The 22,980-nt window shown below is 38.6% G+C and overlaps 1 protein-coding gene across 1 annotated transcript in view; it reads right to left on the bottom strand.

Annotated features, from left to right (window-relative positions):
- Window positions 1-762: 762 nt before the first annotated feature.
- Window positions 763-22,980, bottom strand: part of LOC134668129 (max dimerization protein 1-like) — a 474,702-nt gene continuing 452,484 nt past the window's right edge. Inside the window, exon 6 of the mRNA XM_063525637.1 lies at window positions 763-923. Within this exon, the coding sequence (XP_063381707.1) occupies window positions 763-923 (161 nt within the window). The remainder of the gene's footprint in view (window positions 924-22,980) is intronic.

Below are 22,980 nucleotides of genomic sequence, written 5' to 3'. Positions count from 1 at the left end.
CCTAGACCCTCGTGTTGCGGGGCGCGCGGCGCGCGACGGCCGCGCCGCACGCGCTCGCAGACGCCGCTGTCGCCGCTGCCGCTGCGGCCCGACACCAGCGACTCGCTGTCGTTCTGGTTGTATAGTTCACGTTACTACTAACCTAGACCCTCGTGTTGCGGGGCGCGCGGCGCGCGGTGCGCGGCGAGCGACGGCCGCGCCGCGCGCGCTCGAAGACGCCGCTGTCGCCGCTGCCGCTGCGGCCCGACACCAGCGACTCGCTGTCGTTCTGGTTGTATAGTTCACGTTACTACTAACCTAGACCCTCGTGTTGCGGGGCGCGCGGCGCGCGGTGCGCGGCGAGCGACGGCCGCGCCGCGCGCGCTCGCAGACGCCGCTGTCGCCGCTGCCGCTGCGGCCCGACACCAGCGACTCGCTGTCGTTCTGGTTGTATAGTTCACGTTACTACTAACCTAGACCCTCGTGTTGCGGGGCGCGCGGCGCGCGGTGCGCGGCGAGCGACGGCCGCGCCGCGCGCGCTCGCAGACGCCGCTGTCGCCGCTGCCGCTGCGGCCCGACACCAGCGACTCGCTGTCGTTCTGGTTGTATAGTTCACGTTACTACTAACCTAGACCCTCGTGTTGCGGGGCGCGCGGCGCGCGGTGCGCGGCGAGCGACGGCCGCGCCGCGCGCGCTCGCAGACGCCGCTGTCGCCGCTGCCGCTGCGGCCCGACACCAGCGACTCGCTGTCGTTCTGGTTGTATAGTTCACGTTACTACTAACCTAGACCCTCGTGTTGCGGGGCGCGCGGCGCGCGGTGCGCGGCGAGCGACGGCCGCGCCGCGCGCGCTCGCAGACGCCGCTGTCGCCGCTGCCGCTGCGGCCCGACACCAGCGACTCGCTGTCGCTCTGGTTGGACGTGTAGCCAATCACGTCCACTTCGTCTGAAATTGAGATATGTATATTATTAAACAGGGCAAAAGAAACTTTGCAATAAGTAAATAACAATAAAAAATATCACTAAAGAACAAAAAAACAGGCCAAGTGGGAGTCGGACTCGCGCATGAAGAGCTCCGTGCCATTACGCAAAAAAAAGGGCAAAAGATCGCTTTTGTTGTTGTATTTTATTGTTTTTAAGTATTTGTTGTTATAGCGGTAACACGTTCATAATCACGGTTCATAAGATACAGCTTGGTGAAAGACTGACAGTGGAGTCTTAGTAATAGGGTCCCGTTTTTAGGGTAGTACGGAACCCTAAAAAGGTCTATTAATTTTTTTTTTTTCACACTCCTCAGATCCATAGATTGTTAGTTACAAATCGTTAGTGAAAAAGATCTAAGTACGTAGGTATTGTCGAAGAGTGGTTATATTCGAGCGTAAAAAAGAATTCGCAACGTTTAAATCCAGGCAACGTAGCAGGTATCAATCGGATCCGTAATGTATCGTTTGTGACGCTCCCGTCCCGAGCATCGTTTGTGACGCCGTCACGTCAGCGTCACGTGACGATTGCCAATGGAATGGATCACGTTTTCAATCCACAGGGGGATCTGTCTTGCTCTCTTTGTATTCGCTATGGGTTACATGTGTGACTCGTGACGATGGATCTTTTTACAAGCATTTATTTATATTTAGTTTCACCTGACCGTTGTTTGTCTGTCTGTCTGTGTGTGATCTTGCAAGTTAAATTTGATCCAGTTCCCGGTTTCCGATTGAGCTGAAATTTTGCATGCACGTATAAATCGGATGACAATGCAATATTATGGTACCATCGAGCTGATCTGATGATGGAGACAGGAGGTGGCCATAGGAACTCTGTGATGAAACAACGTAACCTAATTGTGTTAGGGGTTTTTAGAATTGTCACGATGAGTACGTATTAGTTGTCTGTCGTAAGAAAAGTACAGTCAGCGATAAAAGCTTGTACCATAAATAAAATTTTTGCTAAAAACTTTTCTGAACAGATGGCATAAGAAGGCTGAAATGGACATTTTTCCACGGAATAAGTAAAAATTCTAAGTGCCATACCAAGTGCCTAGGGGCCTTAGGTTTGTAAATCCGGGCCTGCAGATTATCTACAGGTTCACAGCGCCTTCTGGTGACCAGAGGGCTGGCCAATATTTTGCCCAGCGGATCAACATTGCCATCCAGCGGGGCAATGCGGCCAGCCTTCTGGGCACCCTACCGAGCGACTGCGACTTAGGTAATTTCTTTTTCACCACACCAGCTCGGAAAGGCTTACTTTGCACTTCAAAAACTGATAGCAAAGTTGCATTTTATTCACATGTGAGGCAAAGTAATCAAATTCAAATTTTGAGTTGTTTTCTGGTAGAATTGACTTTTAAATGATGATTTTGGATGATAAATAATAGATAACGTTCATTTGGATTTGATTTGGTTTGATTTTGTTTGATATTTTACATTTAATATTTGCTTCGGGATGGTGTGGTGAAAAATTTTGTTTCATTCGGGGGCAAATTTTGTTTAACCCTTGTGCTTTGAAACCCTCGCAATCCTCAAGATTCCATTTTTCGAACCACTCGCTACGCTCGTGGTTCAATTTTGGAATATTTCGCTTGCTCGGGTATCAATATTAGCACGAGCGGTTAAACAACAACTTTGCCCCCTTGTAAAACAAACAACTATTATTTATAAGTTTTTAATATGTTATTAAAAATATATAAACTCCTCATTTTGTCGATGGAGTCCACTTTCTGTTCCTTTGTCAGCATAAATATTTAGATTTTATTCAAAACATTTTTATTCAAACAAAAACAATTACAGAATCGAATGAAAACACTTTCAACCTAATTCGGCATTAGCTAGAGTTTTGCAAGGCTAATGCTGGCTTTAAAACAAGGGTTCCGTAACGGAGTGCCCTTGGGTTCCGTGCGGTTTGGAACAGGGTTCGTTAAGTGACGCTTGACCTCATTTTGACGGGATCTTAAAACATCCCTGTTCTGATTTATGAATACAAATTTAATGGTCGGTTTATTTAGGAACGAATCACGTTTTATAATTTGAAGTACACACATAATAGCTCTTAATATTAGGGGTTCCAGGATTGTTTACGTTTATACGCGAAGTTGCACAATAATATTAACTTAGGACGGTTTTGAAAAATAAGATACGGTTTATTTTACTTTTTAGGCGACCTGTCTGGCTTTGGTGGGTAGAGTTTACTTTAGACCAAGATAAGTCTGCAACGATTTTGATAGCAAAGGCAGTGCAAGTGTTATACGTCATAATTTCATAGAAGTTTAACGTTTAAAATAACACTTGCACTGCATCAAAATCGTTGCAGACTTTCTTGGTCTAACTCTAGTGGCAGTAGTGGCCTGTGAAGCCGATGGATGCGGGTTCAAATATTTGCATTTTATGAGCAAGGATATTTGTTCATGGGTATTTTATACTGGGTGCTTCCTGTAACAGGAGCAATAAATTAAACTGTAGACTGTACTCCTCAAACTGACCAACATTTGATCAGCAACTGTTGAACAAATGTTGGTCAGTTTGAGGAGTACAGCGTACAGTTTAATTTAGTGCTCCTGTTACAGAAAACACACTGTATAAAGGTATCGTCGTTAGCTTGGTCCGACTCTATTTATGTGTCATATATTGATGTTGAGAAAAAATCACATTTAAAATTAGCATTTAGCTTGATCTGTCATTATAAAATATTATAGAAAATTATTACACAAATTGACTATCAGTAAGTCCCACAGTAAGCTCAATAAGGCTAACAGTAAACGATTTGGCATAGGAGTTCAGACATGTGAGTTGTGAAATAAGTAAGATAGCGAACTGTGACGATTTGGCATGGAGGTATAAAGCACAAAGTGGCCAGTGCGGTGCGGCGCGCGCGCCAATTTCCGGCGATCCATGGTAAATGGGGATCGGACGTAGGGTTGACAACGTGGGAAAAAATAAATCTGGTGCTTTAGTTCCAACCAAAGAGTGCTCCATACATCAATTATTTCTATCCAAAACGCGAGTTACTGCCGTATTCGAACTTGAAGATATTCACAAGAGACGACACGTACTAGATCCATTCTAGATACGTTATAGTTTAGATATCAACTAGTTCTCTTTTGCAGCGCAATTCGAGCAACCAATGTCATTTTTACGTTAGATAGAGTAAGATATCTATTAGATGTGAATTGGATCTCTAAGTCATATTCTGCGGAAATCGTTCAAAAGTGTCTCCAGAATCGCGCAAATGTCAAATTTGACAGGTTAGATCTTAAACATATCGTTATCGTGATGTGTCTTGGACTCTTGGTGATGTTTAAAAGATATCTTAAATAGGTGTCTATTTCAAAATCCGAATCGGGCCCTTATTTCGTAGTCGACGTCTAACGTATTGCCACTTTTTAATGTCTACTCTTTTTTGTCAGACTGTAAAGTAGTTACTTTTTATCATTTACTTACTTATTTGATTAAGTATCGATATATTTTTAGTGCATACATAGCATTTCTTGTTTACGCATCCAACATATTTAAAAAGGTATTAATAAAATAAATAAATAAAATAATTTTATTTAGACACAATGTAAACGCCGGCAAGGTCGGCCTAAGAAGAGATGGCGGGTCGACCTGGACACATTTCTCAGCAACTGGACAGATGCTGCACTTAATCGGGAGGATTGGAGGTCTAGGGGGGAGGCCTTTGCCCAGCAGTGGGACACCTAATAGGCTTTATAAAAAAAAATTAGGATAAAAATATTGCCACTGATAAAAGTAGGAATCTCTTTACATTCAACACGCTTTCATACAATAAAAGATTTACCGTGACATTTGGATGTGCTAGTCAAAAATAAAATGTCTCCCGGAAGTGGCAACCCTCGCGGAACCCTCGCTCGCTTCCGGCCGCCGTTAAAAGTTGGCGGAAAGTGAAATGATGCAGAAGCTGAATGCCTGTGCGTAGCCAAGGATCCGAGTGCTGTGGGGAATTGCGAATGAAATGTTCAAAGTTTACATGATATTCAATCTGCATAGATTTATAGTGTTTTTCACTTAAGTAACTTTGTCGGTATAGATTTAAAAAAAGGAGTAATATAAAGGTTTTTTAAAGGAGCGACGCGTGTGCACCTCTGAAAATACAAGCAGCCAAATCATGTACCTAAAATACTTAGCACGCTTTGACGCAAAAGACGCCTGGGGACGTCATAAGTCGTCATAATTGGGACGTGAGAAATTTCAATTTTGCGTCGATATTTTTTTATGGTCCGAACAAAAATGTATATTTAGTAAAGATTGTGGGAATCCGTTCAGGACTATTCCTCCAAAATTTTATTATTGTTTGTCAACACCATAAAAACTTAGCATCGAAAAACAGAAAATTTGTATGGCCCAACGACAAGTAGAGGGGCCCACTGATATGACGAGATTTTATTAATTAAGTGCTTCACTCTTGTTGCCTTAAGGGGCCCACTGATTAACAGTCGGTAAATCGGAATCGGTAAATAAAGAGACAATCCCAACTTTAGTTTCCTTTTCTCATTTTCATTTTAAATAAGTGTTTGCAAGTTCAGAGATACTGAAAATAGGTACATACATTTTAAACAATTTCATACAGGACCCAGTTTTCAAGTTATGTAATAGCTGACATAAAATGCAAGCGAATGTAAATAAATGTAATAAGTACCTACGCAGTCTTGCCCCAGTTACGACGTAAAATAAAATGGCTTATTTCCGAATCGAATGCAACGCGGCAACCAGAGACGAGTGAATAATATAGAGTGGTAGTTATTATTATCCTGGACCTTTATCTCTTAGCCCCCAGTCGTTCTAACATATAGGGTTAGAAAGAGACTTCCGGTTGTAAATTGTAACTTGTAGCTTTATAAAATAGGCCACAGGTGGCACGATTCCTGGTAATGTTTAAGGTCTTTTTGGACCGTCGTCGATCAAGTGGCAGTGGGGCCTTTCGCTTCCACGCTTCACCGTCGGCAAGTTCAAGGCTTTTTTGACGATATGGTCTTTGGGTCTCTTTTTTATATGACCGTAATAATTAGTGCTAGTGTTTATATAATATGGTTGGCCTCCTTATGAGATACAACAGCATATATTTAAATTTTATGAGAGGCAAAAATGGGCAGATAGATACATGTTTCACGTAAGTGAAGGAGAAATATGCTGTCACGTCACAGATAAGTCAAGAGATTGCCTACATACGAACAATGGAGGTAATTTCACTGACAAGACTGCAGCTCTCAAATATTAACGATGATGAGAATTTTTACAAAAAAGAGCACTGTGCCGAAACGAAAAGTCGTGAGTCTTTGCCCGAGGTTACGGGCTGGAATATGTTGAGTTTCTTGGAACTACAGTGAACGAAAACATCGAAAGGAAACCACTTATAAAAAAACCTGCTTCCCCTTTGGGTAGGAAGGTCACATGTACCTAAAGTGGCCGTATCTAATGTCTAAATCTAGAGCCTATTTACAATTTTTCAACAGGTCTACCCTCGGTAAATGGCGGGCATCAACTACATCAATTATCAGGAGTCCAAGACAGGAGCTAACTCCGCCATTTCGTCGCTTTGCAACTGTGTAGCTACAAGTACATCCGTCTCACACCAATTTTGGTGGCTAGCCACTAGCTTGCCATTAGCCGCGCGTGGCGCTGTCGCCACCTAGCGGTCATATCTGTTCTAATCGTAACAGATGCGTTTTGTTAGAGAGCGAGTCTTCTGTACCTAGTACTATTATTTATTCAGGACCAAGACTTACATGTTGTCTTTAATGTTAGCTAGTCTTTAAACACAACTCGAAGAAAGCGTGCTAACGCATTAAATTCTCAAAGTGGGGCGACCGTGGAGAAACACTCCAGTAAATACGGCGATTGAACAAAATGGCGAACTGAGAACAATTTCGATACAGGTCCGTGTGAAATTGTCGCATAATGAAACGGAACTCATTTTCCTAATTCTGCGTCATGTTAAATTGTTTATATTGTTTAACTTTGGCGGATATCTTACAAGAAACCTATAGGTGTAATATATTTATTTAGGTCACTTAGGTATTTCAGTTTACGCCGGAGAATTGAATATTATAACACAAAAATTTTCAAACATTATCAACACCATTTTCTTTTCCCAAAACGTCATCTTACATATGTGACGTTCCATGGAAAAAGGTACCTTATGGCGGCCGGCGCTTACGTCGCATAGCGCCGCAATGATATCGGAGCGGCTTTAATAATAGCGTAAGCGTCAACCGCCATAAGGTACCTTTTTCCGTAGGACGTCACATATTATACTCGTAATACACACCTCACCAACTGTGCATCTCTACCTACAATCATTGAAGAATCTTAGTATTGTACAGTCGCCATCAGATATATCGGAGCGGCCAAGGTGTTCTCAATATCTGAACGCGCACTCTAACGCCTTGACAATAAAGGCGTGCTCAGATATTTGTGAGCACCTTGGCCGCTCCGATATATCTGATGGCGACTGTATTAGTTATGTTCGAAATTTGAAGCTCCTACTAGTTATATCGGAAAAACCGCTTATCTAATAACTACGATTACGTTAAAATACGTTTTCCTACTCGTCGACTATAATTCTTGAATTAAGATTTCTTATACCAAACTTCAATTGGGTATTTTTAATGTATGGGCTCCCAACTCAACTATAATATTCATATCGATACAGTTTAGTTAACTATAATGAAATTGACTAATCACAGCTCTCCGCGATCAACAGGACGAAACCAAACCAAAGCTCAAATTAATTATTTATTTTAGGTTGTATAGTAGAAACAATTGGTTCATAAATCAGAAACGCGCATGTGACACCCTTAAAATAGCAACATCCATGGACTCCGAAAACCACTTAGTGTTGCTTGTTAGTCTCCATAGGCTACGGTGGCCAAAATCGAGAAAACAACTGTCTAAAAATTTAACTTAGCGCGAAGCAAGTACCAGGGCCTCATGAGTTACGAGAAGATGTCGTTGACCAACGCGCCGGGCGCGGCGGCGGGGGCGCGTACCAGTATGAAGGTATCGCGGGGGCTTGCGTATCTTAGCTGTGTATACTTTTGGTTTGGTTTGTTTGTATGATTCTACTAGTTTAAAGTATTATTTATGTTGGCTCGTAGAAAAAATATTGTATACAATAGTGATATAATCATGCTTTTCAATCTCGTACCTGACTTAGGCAACTCAGCAAGCTTCGTTGCCTAAACACGGTACTCGACTGAAAAGCTCTCTATTATATCACGATTGTATAAAATACTATTATAATGCGTAGTTCAGCTTGTTTTACTCGTCCTAAGACCCTTAAAATCCTTTATTGTGCTTATGTGAGGAGCAAGCTCGAATATGCATCTCAGATTTGGAATCCTCAATATCAAATATATGTTGATAGGATTGAGCGATTACAAACTAAATTCATAAAATTTCTCTGCTTTAAAATGCATGTAAATTATAGTTCTGCCAATTATTTTAGGCTATGTAAGAAACATCACTTAATCCCACTTGTTAAACGCCGTGAAATTGCTGACATTTTGTATTTAATAATAGTACATTACTACAGAGGCCGGGACGAAAGGGGTTGCCGGCCGAAGACATAGGTATAGACGGCCGAGCGAGGTCTGAGCGCGGGCAACCCCATTTCCCGCCGAGGTATGTATAGTGCTTTTCTCAAACATGCAATGAAATAAATAAAATGAAAAATCCACGAATCCCAAGTTTTATTTATAGAAAAAACTAAAAGTAAACTACACCCAAAATATAACCAACACGTACCTATATCATTATCACGCGTATGTTTTACACGAGTCGTGTATTTTTACTACCCGTATATTTTCATGTATCTTTGATTTTTTCGCCTTGTATCCGTCTGACTGTCGTTTTCGTCACATAAGTTTACATAGTCTTTCATGTTGATATCATGTTTCACATACGTTTTCATATCGTTGCTTTATGCATGGATTAAGTAAGTATAATTTCCACAGTGTTGACGAATTTGTAGTTACATTCATTTAAAATATGCTACAAAACTGTTTCTAATAAACTGTAAGCCATTTTTCTTAGTTTCTCAAATAATAAAATTGCTATAAGCAACCATATACATACTTCGTCTTTGAATTGGCGGCAGAGGCAGCAAGTTATTTAAAATCAATTCTGCTTACGCTGCCAATTCCAACACCTACGATTACAATTAATATTAATTTCATTATTTCGTCGGAACTCATATTAAAGTCAAAAAATCAACAACGCACCATAAATCCAATAAAACAGAATAAATATTTTTCAATCTTACCTCCATAACAATTTAAAAAATATAACTGCGCGTGTTTGAGTAGACCTTTTTACCGGTAACGTTTAGATGAAATATTTTAAATGTTTTTATTTGTGTAGTTAAATTTATAATTTAAAATTATAAAATTTTAGAATGTATTATTTATTAAGTTCATGTTGATTTTATACAAATAAAACTGCAAATTATAGCAAACATTGTTTTTTGTTTTTTTTTTATAGGCGTAGTGGCAGAGTGTCATTACGAACCATAAAGCAAATACTGCCTCTAGTTTTTTTTAATGGATGAATGCCACGATGCTGTGTCACAAATATCTGTGAAATGAAAATTAAAAAAGAGGACTTTGCCGGCCTAGGCCTGTAAGATGTGTATGAAATTCCATTAACTACCTTTTGTCCTAGCCGCGCCTGAAACGTCATACTTCGCAGCCTATTATAAGGAACATAACATCAATATTTCATTGCATGTTTGAGAAATAGTACATTACTACAGAGGCCGGGACGAAAGGGGTTGCCGGCCGAAGACATATAGACGGCCGAGCGAAGCGAGGCCGGATAGGTCTGAGCGCGGGCAACCCCATTTCCCGCCGAGGTATGTATAGTGCTTTTCTCAAACATGCAATGAAATAAATAAAATATAAGTTTTATTTATAGGAAAAACTAAAAGTAAACTAACCAACACGTACCTATATCATTATCACGCGTATGTTTTACACGAGTCGTGTATTTTTACTACCCGTATATTTTCATGTATCTTTGATTTTTTCGCCTTGTATCCGTCTGACTGTCGTTCTCGTCACATAATTTTACATAGTCTTTCATGTTGATATCATGTTTCACATACATCGTTGCTTTATGCATGGAGTAAATAAGTATAATTTCCACAGTGTTGACGAATTTGTAGTTACATTCATTTAAAATATGCCACAAAACTGTTTCTAATAAACTGTAAGCCATTTTTCTTAGTTTCACAAATAATAAAATTGCCATAAGCAACCATATACATACTTCGTCTTTGACTTGGCGGCAGAGGCAGCAAGTTATTTAAAATCAATTCTACTTACGCTGCCAATACCAACACCTACGATTACAATTAATATTAATTTCATTATTTCGTCGGAACTCATATTAAAGTCAAAAAATCAACAACGCACCATAAATCCAATAAAACAGAATGAATATTTTTCACCTTTACCTCCATAGCAATTTAAAAAATATAACTACGCGTGTTTGAGTAGACTTTTTTAACGTTTAGATGAAATAATTTAAATGTTTTTATTTGTGTAGTTAAATTTAAAATTATAAAATTATAGAATGTATTATTTATTAAGTTCATGTTGATTTTATACAAATAAAACTGCAAATTATAGCAAACATTGTTTTTTTTTTTTATAGGCGTAGTGGCAGAGTGTCATTACGAACCATAAAACAAATACTGCCTCTAGTTTTTTTTAATGGATGAATGCCACGATGCTGTGTCACAAATATCTGTGAAATGAAAATTAAAAAAGAGGACTTTGCCGGCCTAGGCCTGCAAGATGTGTATGAAATTCCATTAACGACCTTTTGTCCTAGCCGCACCTGAAACGTCATACTTCGCAGCCTATTATAAGGAACATAACATCAATATTTCATTGCATGTTTGAGAAAATATTATTAAAGGCCATGTCGATTGTCCTAGTTTACTCAGTAAAATTTCTTTCACTGTTCCCTTAAGAAGGTTAAGGCACTTTCGTCCCATTAGTATTAACCAGGCTTCCACTAAATATAGAAAAAACAGTTTCTTGTGCAGGGCAGGCATGAGTTTAAATAAAGTTTTACTTAATTTAGACTTCGATGTATTTAGTGATAGCATATCGGTAATAAGAAATAAATTAATTGCATTTTTTATGGGTGATACTTCTAGCGCGGGTTCGGGCTTGGCTTACTGAAGTTATACGAGTACTACATGGGTACACTTGTATTTTTATATATATATTGTATTTTCTGTATTTAGGTTTTTTCTTGAAGTTTTGTGCAGTCGGCGGTGGAAGTGCATGGCCACTTTATGAATGTTTTCCATTCCTAATGTGCCTATGCAGTTTTGCAGCTAGTTGTACACAGGAACCTTGGTTTGTGCTGTTGCTTAACTTGTGTGTGTAACTGATTTGTGATTATATTTGTTCTTTATTTACCTACTTAATTTTTATAAGTGAGAACCTGTAATTGGCTCTGTGAATCTATTTTAGTTTTTAGAAATGTTTATAGCTGTTGGTTTTCCATGTATGTAATACAAATAAAATAAAAAATAAAATGTATGATTTCCCGTGTAATAATCGTATGCCATTTTGCAACGTGTTTTCATCTATATTATCACGGTTAACGCGCTTTTTCGCTATATGTGCATTTTCGTGTTCCTTCAGAATCTTCTTAAGCGGTTCAACTTGTATATATGTCGGCGGCTGATCGTAAGAGCAGGCATATCGTGAAATTCCTAGGCCTATCGTGAAACGTGAAAATCTTTGACTCGTGCCCTGAGTCGACGGTTTCCTATTTCTGGGCAGTTTGCCCTTCGGGCATCGGAAGCAACCTAACGAACCTATCCTACCTATATATTGGTTTAATGTGACTACTTATCGTCAAAACATTACACAGGAACATTACGATATGCCTGATCTTACGATCGGCCGCCGACATATATACAGATTATATATCAGATCGTAAGTCAATGACCTCAAGGCATCGACCCTCGGCTAAATATCCAATTCGCCCTGGAATTGAATCTCGACGCGTCAAATGTCTTATGAGGTCCTAATTTTAGGCAAAATAGGTTTCTGTCCCCCTCGCCGGTAGAAATAGGATGCCGGATGTAGGGGGACCATGGGATGCAGATTTTAAAAAGACAGTTATGAGAGGGGTGCGATTTTTTACATTTCTAAGGACCACTCAGACCATTCACTAACCTGGGGTTAAAAACAGTTTAAACCTGGAGTTAACTTAAGTACCAGTGCAATTAGACACTGGGTTAACGGTTTAACCGGTTAAACCCGGGTCAGTGGAATGGTGCAAGTGGCGCTAAGTATTTGCAGGTTATCTGATGTAGGGGTTATTTTAGTTATTGATAATGATTAAGTACAATTATAATAGCTTAAAACTAATAAGTAAAATCTTTGTATCATTTAGGGCAGTGGTTGGCAACCTTTTAGCAGCCAAGGGCCAATAGTAGTTAAGGAAGTTGACGCGGGCGGCATTTTTGTTAATATGTGGGTCGGGGAAGAAAATCCAAGTGAAAAATGGCGGAATCACTGTCCCTGAGGGCCTCTTCTTCGATGTTGCCAGGGTTACAATCCCAAGGCATTTAACCAAACTGACGTGAAATTCTAAATACGGAAATTAAACCAGAGCGTGGTAAGCGCTGCTGGATAAGCACGGTATGATATTTTTTAAGAAAAGAAAAGGAAGACTCGACAATCTATACATTTCTACCCGTTCATCGAGAATTATAATAATTATTTTGGTAAGAACTAGTTATCGACCGAACTGGTGTCGAAGGGATTCGGAATTATCTCCCTGGCAACGCGGAATCGCTGTCAACTTGACAGCCCATTGACACTATTCGAGACACAGATTTAATCGCCCGTCCGGCTTCGTAGAAGTATTTTGTTATCTAAATATTTTTCCATTACAGACTTTATTTGACATTGTTGTTTGACAATATTATATAAATATGTAAACGGGAAAAATAGAAAAAAAGTAATTAAGACGCACTTGTTACAATCTAACGACTTTAGTTACATATATTAAGAATTTTAATTAGTATAAGATAGATATGTATATTGTCATGTTATTTTCTCGAACTCCCCATCGGCATACAAACCTCCTCAAGGTTTTGCCCACGATGGGTCTTGTAATAATAATGTACGTTATTTAGCTTATTGTTCAATAAATAAAAATAAAAAAATATACAAAATAGCCAGGGGGGCTCGCGGGCCGCAAGTGACAGGTTCGCGGGCCGCATGCGCTGATTTAGGGTATTCTTCGATTTCAATGAAAGTTGAAAGTTGTTAAAAACGTCGTGTAAACCTGGTTATGTGCAATAAAGTGACATACATACATACATACATACGTCAAACAGATATGGCAATACTATTGTTTTTTTAACGATGATTTTGACACATAATTTTTACATAGAAAAAGTTTTATTGAAGCTAAAAACATAACATCAAAAAAAATTACAATGGTATTCAAACTATTAGGTCGAGCCTGAATCATGGGGAGACACATGTAGTCGAACTTTTATTTTATATTCATTAATAAATGACCATATCTAAAGCGAGTTAAATTCAAGAGAAAAGCCTAGACCACATTTTCCCAGTTGAACCGAGACTTATCCTTGATTGGTGTCGGTTGGTGTCCCTACAACCGGGCAAAATGATAGACCTACTAATCAATTACCCGGGACACCCATAAATGGAAATTTTAAAAGCTGTATCGTACTTGTAGCTACATGTCATTTACGTCCTTTTGAGATCTGGGTGCCTAGCCAAGATGCTAACATTTTATGTTTCTGTCGCACTAATATGAGTGATACAGACGGATTACCGTTACATTGCTACAGCGCAAACGATTGGCATCTTGGGCACCCTGTCCCTCGAATATATATAAAAGGATAGAATATCGAAGGAGTTTTAACATTTAGTAATGCGGATGGGACGCGTATCGCAGTCCGATCAAATAGAATCACAATGCGAGGGACGAGAATAACGCCAAGTCATAGTTTAGTTATATTTAGGGTTGCTTGCCATACGTCCCGTATATACGGGACTGTCACCGTATTTAAGTATCACGTCCCGTATTTTTACTGGTCCCGTATTTGTCGACCGGTCTCCCTAGTGGGTAGTGAGGGCAGGGCTTTCCAAACCCCAGCTCCAAACAGCAGCAAGCAGATACATCCCCCCCTCGGTGGCCCGCGCGAACGTTTCTGAGGCGCAATGTTGATGTTAAGCAATTGACGTCGCCCATGGGCATCTGCAACAGCACAACAGCAGAGGGAGGGGAGGGGGTTGCAAGTACGTTGCCAGGATTTAAAATGGGAGTACGATATAGACAAACTCACAAAAAAAAACTCGTGTTTTGAAGTCGCAAGAAAATTGTGAAAACCTTTAAGATAACAAACCTATCTTTATTAAGAAACTACCTAGTTTCTACGTACGTAAGTACTATTGGAACAGAATACTCGCTCTTGCCTTTTTATCCCATTAAAACAATTGAGAAGAGAACCACTTTCGTATAATAAGCGCATGATTTCCATACATTTCCCTTTTTTATTATGCAATAGAATTCTAGGTCTCGTTCCCAATATGCTAATTCGGTAAAATAGAGATTACCAGGCGAATACCGAGTTGGGTTTTTAAAAGAGATCCTAGTTTAAATGAAGTTCGTTTTTGTTCGCATTACAATTGGATTAGAGGAAGAAGAGAAATAATTGAACGAATAAATGAAACGTTGTTTTTTACATATCAAAATGAGCGTAATGTAAATTGAGTTAAGGCAATCGGTACACTGTTATGATTATGGCATTACTTGCCTACTTCTTTATTTTAAGGTATAAAATCTTATATAAGTAGTAGGTATCTTTTATTGTGCGCATAAATAATAAATGCAGGCTTTAAAAATACAATCACCAAAAAACATTTGTAACACGCTTTTTCAAAATATGCACCGTACCTAACTACAAATTATATAAGTACATAACTACACCCACAATATTTTACTATTTTACACCCACAATATAATTTCGTCAACACCCTGCTTGTACTATACATAAAAACCAATACAAAATTACCTATTTGTTACAAGAGAAAATAAAAGAGTCGGTCGGTAAAAAATATAATACTATAATAACCTAGCTTTCCAAACTTCAACAACCTAATCTTTTTTTTAATGAATCTTATGTATACTAGAACTTATTCCAAATCTTAAAATAAATGTAAAATACGCCTAATATAACTCTTCTAATTATGGGTAAGGCGAATAGGCGCGTTACACGCGTATTTAGGGTATTAATAAATATCCAAATCTGTCTATATATATAATTATAATTATAGCCGACTAAAGTCTGGAATCAGGCACAAAAGCTGAGTTTCGAGGTCGTCTGTCAGATTAAAAACTGGCGGCCTAAAGAGCTTAAAGCCGGGACGTGGCTTATTTAAATAGACAGACAACGGCTTAGCCCACAAACACCGAATTTATTCGGTAAATGGTTCATCACTATCACTGAATTTCTATATTTTATTGGGAATTTAATTGAAAAATCGGTCATGTGCGATTGTGCGTGTGCTTCATAGGATACAAGAAATATTATAAACAAATTGACGACCGGTCTGGCCTAGTGGGTAGTGACCCTGCCTGCGAAGCCGATGTTCCTGGGTTCGAATCCCAGTAAGGGCATTTATTTGTGTGATGAACACTAATATTTGTTCCTGAGTTATGGGTGTTTTCTATGTATATAAGTATGTATTTATCTATATAAGTATGTATATCGTCGCCTGGCACCCATAGTACAAGCTCTGCTTAGTTTGGGGCTAGGTTGATCTGTGTAAGATGTCCCCAATATTAAAAAAAAAAAATTATTACACAACTTGACTAAGCACCACGGTAAGCTCAAGAAGGCTTGTGTTGTGGGTACTCACTTACTCAGAACGATATATACAATATATAAATACTAAAATACATAGAAAACAACCATGACTCAGGAACAAATATCTGTATCATCATACAAATAAATGCCCTTACCAGGATTCGAACCCAGGATCATCGGCTTCACAGGCAGGATCACTACCCACTAGACCAGACCAGTCGTCACCATACACCACCACGCTATATAACCACGAACTACAGAATTCGAAATTTAAAAATAGTCGAAAACTATAAGGTGTTAGCCGCAATAGCCAAATACCGGGTGTGGCCTGTAATATGAGCAAAAAATTAAACTGTAGGCTGTACTCCTCATACTGACCAACTTGTTCAGCGACTTTTAAAAAATAACTTGTGGTTTGATTTTTAATACACTTTAAATTTTAGTCTAAGACGCAATGTATCGCGAATTTTGTTATGTTTAAGGCGTGACAAGCAGCGTCAGTTACAATGATATGGCGTGGCGATGGCGTCCATTGAAGATAATATTTATTTTGTATGAAAAATAGAGAGTCTAAATAGGTGCTTCATAAATTTTAAAAGTTGTTGAACAAAAGTGTCACCATTTAAGGAGTAAAATCTATGTTTTAAGTATTTGCTCGTGTTACAGGCCACACTCGGTATAGCCGATAATTATTACGAGTAAGAAGAAACCAGTATTGTAGAAACTTTAAATTGCTAGAATTTAATAAAGCTAATGAAATCCTAAAGTCAAGCTAAAATGTATTTCAGTTGGAAAGTAATATCTTATGTCAGTTACGATTTCAACTGGATGCTCTTATTTCTGTTTGCCGAGTAAATAATGTATTGTGTTCTGTCAAGGTTGAAACATAATAGAAACGAGATAAAAGCATTGGAACTATTGGAAGGCAAACACTGGGAAACATTAGTGGCCGGATATAAGGCTGAAAACTTCGTTTTACTAGCTTATGTTAGGTACTACCTATAGTTCGTTTTTTTAGCATTAGAAATTAGGTAAACAATCTTGATGTGTCTTTTAATTGAAAAACACATTTTAAAAATAAGTTACGGCAAATATGTAACAATTATGAATCTAATACGATCATTTATATTCTTCTGCTTTCATAAGTTATCGTTTTTGATTTTTAAAAAGCGTTTTTCAATTAAAAGACTTGTCAAAATCGCTTACCTTCTTGCAACTTCTTTCTAATGCTAAAAAAACGAACTATATATTTGTTTTGGTTACTTCACTTTGATTGGTGCCTTTTATTAAATAACTGTCGAAGATCCAGTTTTTTTTCTAAGTCGTGACATTATGAGTAAAATAGCTGTACCGCATGTTTTCTTCACAAACATACCTAATACAACACCTATATGGTACCTTTACCCGTGGGACGTCACATATATTTACTATATCATATCTAGTTAATCTCTAATTCATTTCCCGAATCGCGTCGTATTGTTCGAATCGGGTCGTAACCTGTTTTTCGTTTCACAGACGATTCGTTCACATAATTCTTCATTAGATTGTTCGCACAAACACCGCAAAGATATTTTCCCGTTATTAAACAATTAATCACAGCCTATAGCAATGGAAAGACAATAAAAACTTAATCCGCAGTTAGAGAGCAGCTACATAAATAACCGGGCACGGTGACGTCACCGACAGGGATGTCCCGGATTTATAGGGGGCAGAGACAAAGAAACGGTAAATTATCGGGATTTATCGGGTACTCGCCGGGGACCAGGTGACGGGACCGCTTTATGAGTAATCGTATACGGATAGGGCATGCCGTATAGTTGAGATGGGATTTAAGGCCCCGTGGGTTCACGTTCTCTCACTCTTACTGAACGTAAGCGAGATGGCTGTGCGTGCCTATAGTTCGTTTTTTTAGCATTAGAAAGAACTTGCAAGAAGGTAAGCGATCTTGACATGTCTTTTAATTGAAAAACGCTTTTTAAAAATCAAAAACTATTACTTATGAAAGCAAAAGAATATAAATGATCGTATTAGATTCATAATTGTTACATATTTGCCGTAACTTATTTTTAAAATGTGTTTGTCAATTAAGAGACACATCAAGATTGTTTACCTAACTTCTAATGCTAAAAAAAACGAAAAATAGGATCGCGGTTGTCATGTTTTTGATTTTTTTTTTGTCAGTTTTAACAAAGATAACAGTAATTAAAAAGAAGAGTAATATCGACTTAAAAATCGGATAAAATAAAATATTATCCCGTTTATATGCGCTAGCAACTGAAACGTTTGAAGTCGGTGCCAAGCCAAATAGTTATAATACTGTTATATACTGGTTCTTCTTATGTAACTACATCAGGGTTGGCGTACGATTTGATGGGATGTTATTATATCCAGCAGGCGTATTATGGATGGCTTTATCCACGTGATAAAATAACTGTCACTTTTTAACACCTCGGGATAGAAAGTGACGGACACCGTTTTATCACGCTGTCACGTAGGCAAGAATGACCATCATAACATTCATAAGTTTCATAACATTGGTATGAAGGGAAAAATAAGTCATATTAGTTCCAGCTTGCATAACGAATATGTTTGACATTTCATCTCATCAGTGCTATTAATACCTTTGTGATTTTAACGTAGGTATGTAAATAGCGATTTCAGACGACTGAAAATGATTAATGTTTCCAAAACAATAAAAGCCAATTGATACCAACGCTTTTACAAATAACGAGGGTATTTATTTCTGTTTTTGTAAACATTGCTATAAAGGAAATCCATATAAACAAACGTGGGCGCTTAATGGAGTAGAATATTAATCACACCGAGGTGTGAGTTATGTATCACACATCCGTAGAGTTATGGATGTGTGTAACTATGTGTATGTATGTGTAATAATGTGTGGTTATCGACACTGGTACAGACTTACACGCGTATTCGGGAAACGAGATAATCACAAGATCTAGAAACATACCTAATCTAGATTTACATTAGATATCGACTAGATGTGACTTGGATATCTAAGTCATAACTTGTGGAAATCGTTCAAGAGGACCTCCAGAATCGCGGAAACGTCAAATTTCACATATCTATCTTACAAATATCTTTAAATTATCCATATCGTGACTTGTTGAGGTCTAGTAGAGATCTAATTCATTTTCCGAATCGAGCCGCTACTCGTATCCAGAGAGCGGCAGTTGTGGCCGTGTATTTCATAAGATAGTCGCGTTTTAGCAGGCCAAGCAAAACAGCCTTATCGACCAATTTAAATGTACGTTGACATCAGACAAATATCAGAATTATGATATTTAGTTATCGTTTTATCGTTCATTTTGCTCGTACTTGTCCGTCCATGTATTAAAGCTAGCGAGACGCACATAATCTTGATGTCAGCGCACGTTAGAATTAGCCTGTAAGACTATTTAGGCCTATTTATGATTTCTTCTAAAAAACTATAAGTAGGTACTCTTTTGGAAGTTACTCGAAAATAGTGTACCTTACCTAATAGGTCCACTCGGGATTTAAAGACGAATGCATTGACACTTTATTCATTCATACACGTATCTACTCATCTAAGTAAACTGCTAAAATAAGATACTTTCCTTTTGGTTTTAGCCATTAATCCGATTTAAAGCGAAAAAAAGATATTTATAAAACCGACATTCATCAAAATATAGAAAAAAGTCAGGTAATTAATCCACGCCATAATTTAAAACAAAAACTCCACTAATCCTAATACATCAACCGCGCTAATCTTTATGTGAACAGTAACCCCCACAGTAACCCCTGATAAAGCGTCGTGTTCCTTCTTATCAGGTCGGTGGTGGGGGGGTGAGGGGTCGAAGGGGAGGGGGTGATAATTACCCCAACTATCCGAGTTAAATTAGGTCGGGACCCGCGTATCGCCACCGCTGACGGTTGATGCGATCTGTATTCAGATATGGTGTTATGTTAATTGATCGTTGGTTACATGTTAAATAGTTGTTATTTTGCTCAAGTTTAATTATAATTATCCTATTATGATTCTATACATATGTTATTTAAAGAGTGCTAAAGCTTTAGCTAGCTAGGTGCATAAATTGGATATACATGTCCGTACATGTATTGGCGCGAGTGAGACGCACGGGAACTGACATCATTTAGGTATCATTTTGATGTCGCAATGTAAGTTTTAATTCCTATCTTAAAATATTTTTATAACTTAAATGTTACATTTCTAAATAAATGTGGATATTGTAATTGTTAGGACATTATTACAAAATAAATAAATTATTGAAATTTCCTAATTAGTTAATTAATCTCCTAATTAGTATCCTGAGCTAAAATAAATAAATAAACAAATAAAAATAAGTCTTCATCTTCCTCGCGTTATCCTGGAATTTTGCCACAGCTCATGGGAGCTTGAGGTCCGCTTGACAACTAATCCCAACTGACGTAGGCACTAGTTTTTACGAAAGCGATTGCCATCTGACCTCCCAACCCAGAGGGGAAACTAGGCATTATTGGGATCAATCCGGTTTCCTCACGACGTTCTCCTTCACCGAAAAGTAACTGGTAAATATCAAATGTTATTTCGTGCATAGGTTCCGAAGAACTCATTGGTACGAACAGGGGTTTGAACCCGCGACCTCCGGATTGAAAGTCGCACGCTCTTTCCGCTGGGCCACCAGCGCTCAAAATACGTAGTAGGTAAGTTATCGAATTCTATGGACGCTTCGGCAATCTACCTACAATCATATGACTTTACGTATGTCAAGTAGGCACCCAGTAGGTAGGTAAATGTGCGTGCGTGGGGCAAGGACAATTTCCTCGCAAACCTCGTCAGGGGGCAATTTCCTCATTGGCGCGCAATTTGCCCCGTGATGGCATCCCTGCCAACGTGTACAACTGTTTAATACATTTTTGATGGAACGTTTCTAAAATAAACTATAGGTATCATTTTGTTTTTGTGTTTTATAGGATATTTTTCTGTAAGGAGATATCTGTTTGGCTATAAGTCCGCATGGTGTTACCTACGTCGTTAGATTCCAATTAGTTCACTGTATTTTTTTTTGTAGTGTATTTAAACTATTTTATTATTGTGTCTTTGCCCATCACAGAACAATGGTATTCTGGACTTTAGGAGGCGTGCGCGGTGCCGAAGCCAATTTTGGTATCGTCTTGGGTCGTCCCATTCGTTTTTCGTCATGTTCTTAAATTAGTCCTATTCTGCTTTCGTCACTCATGCTACATTCGTCACAATCGTCGGTGGCTTTCAATGTAGCATGAGTGACGAAAGCAGAATAGGACTAATTTAAGAACTTGACGAAAAACGAATGGGACGACCCAAGACGATACCCAAATTTTAATCCATCGCTTTCATCTACTCGTAATAGCTTTAACATCACTCATTTTTCATTATACCAGTCATACTCCATCTCAGACTCCATCAACTCTCTGTATAGCCCTTACAGGCTTACACCCGGGCGGGTGCTGCCACAGAATAAATAATAGTACAAGGTACAGAAGACTCACTCTCTAACAAAACGTGTCTGTTACGATCAGCACAGATATGGCCACTAGGTGGCGACAGCGCCACGCGCGGCTTATGGCAAACCCCAAAATTGGGGTCGAACGGATGGACTTTTAGCTACCTGTAGCAAAGCGACGAAATCGCGGAGTGAGCCACGCCTGGTGCTGCCTCTGCGTGCGTTCCATAACACGGGCCAGGGGAGCATCCGCTAAGTGTAGGTACCTACTCTCACCTCACATTTCATCAGTGTCAAAAAATCCTCTACATGTTGCCTTCAGCACCGCGCGTAGCTATGGGATATAAAACCGGACGCTTGCCTAACTTAGGTTTTCTATAATCATAATTATAAAGATTCAGTCCAACAAGCCTTTAATCTACAGCATCCCAATCTCGACCTTGAGTAATTTCTCAAAGCGCTTTGTATTAATGCAGCTTTATGCCTCCATTAAAGCCTTGTGCATTAAGGGGAAAGTAGACGATCGCTCCATACAAACGTACTCACATTTTCCTCTCTGTACATTGACATAATGGAAAATATTTTAACACAGTTTATCTATTCAAATGAAGGGTCGTTAGAATTTCTATCAATTTTTTAATAATTACAAGAGTTAGAAACTTCTAAAATCAAGAAGGCATATTTTTCTTTTCTCTTAACAAATCGGAAAAAGTAAATACGTCTCGTTATAGTATAAGTAACTATGGTTTATATTTGAATACAGTTGGTCCAAAGATATGTTGACAATTTGAAATTACAAACAAAAACTCTTTCTTTAAAAAAATCTTAGTCTACCTTTTTTTGGGCCACCTTGGACATTATTGTGTACAAATATTGTCCATAATGTCAATATCCATAGAGGAAAATGAGATCCCGTTTGTATGGAGAAGCGGTCGTCTTCTTAAAACAATGATTACGTAACGCCGGGAGTAATTTCGCTCCGCTTTGATCCCTTGGGGAGTAATCGTAAAATTGCAGAGGTTTGGAGTTAACTCTGAAATGTGAGTTCATTGCATATAAAATTCAATTATTAAAGGATTATTTCAGGACTATTTAGTACCATAGTAAGTGTACAATGAGTCGTCAGACATTGGAGACCGAGCTTTGCTCAGAAAACATATAAAAACTCAAAAATGCTCGTTTTCCCAGAGATAAGACCTAGCTAGATCGATTTAACCCCCCCTCCCCTCCGAAAACCCCCATATAGCAAATTTCATCGAAATCGTTAGAGCCATTTTCGGGATCCCCAAAATATATATAATAAATATATTTAATTACACAAACGGGTCTACCGCGATATGATTTCATTGTTTTTACCTTTAATTTTTTTAATGCCTTTGATTCCGAATATGTTTATGTGTACAAGACGCGAGAGTTAAAAGTGTTATATATAATAATCAGTGGACCTCGATCCCGACACACAGACACCAACCTGAAGAGAAAACTGTCTATGCTATCTCTCTTCTTCGTACACAGTGTTGATGACTTGCCTACAATATTAGTCTCACTATTCAGTACCAATTTTGTGTAATTTACCCTACACGTATAAAACATCTAATGGTTATTAAAACACCTCCCATGCACGGTGTTCATTAAAAAACATCAGTTAAAAGA

Source organism: Cydia fagiglandana, chromosome 10 (assembly GCF_963556715.1).
Source record: "Cydia fagiglandana chromosome 10, ilCydFagi1.1, whole genome shotgun sequence".
In the NCBI taxonomy this organism is placed as follows: domain Eukaryota; kingdom Metazoa; phylum Arthropoda; class Insecta; order Lepidoptera; family Tortricidae; genus Cydia; species Cydia fagiglandana.
This window is presented reverse-complemented; position numbering and strand designations above follow the sequence as displayed.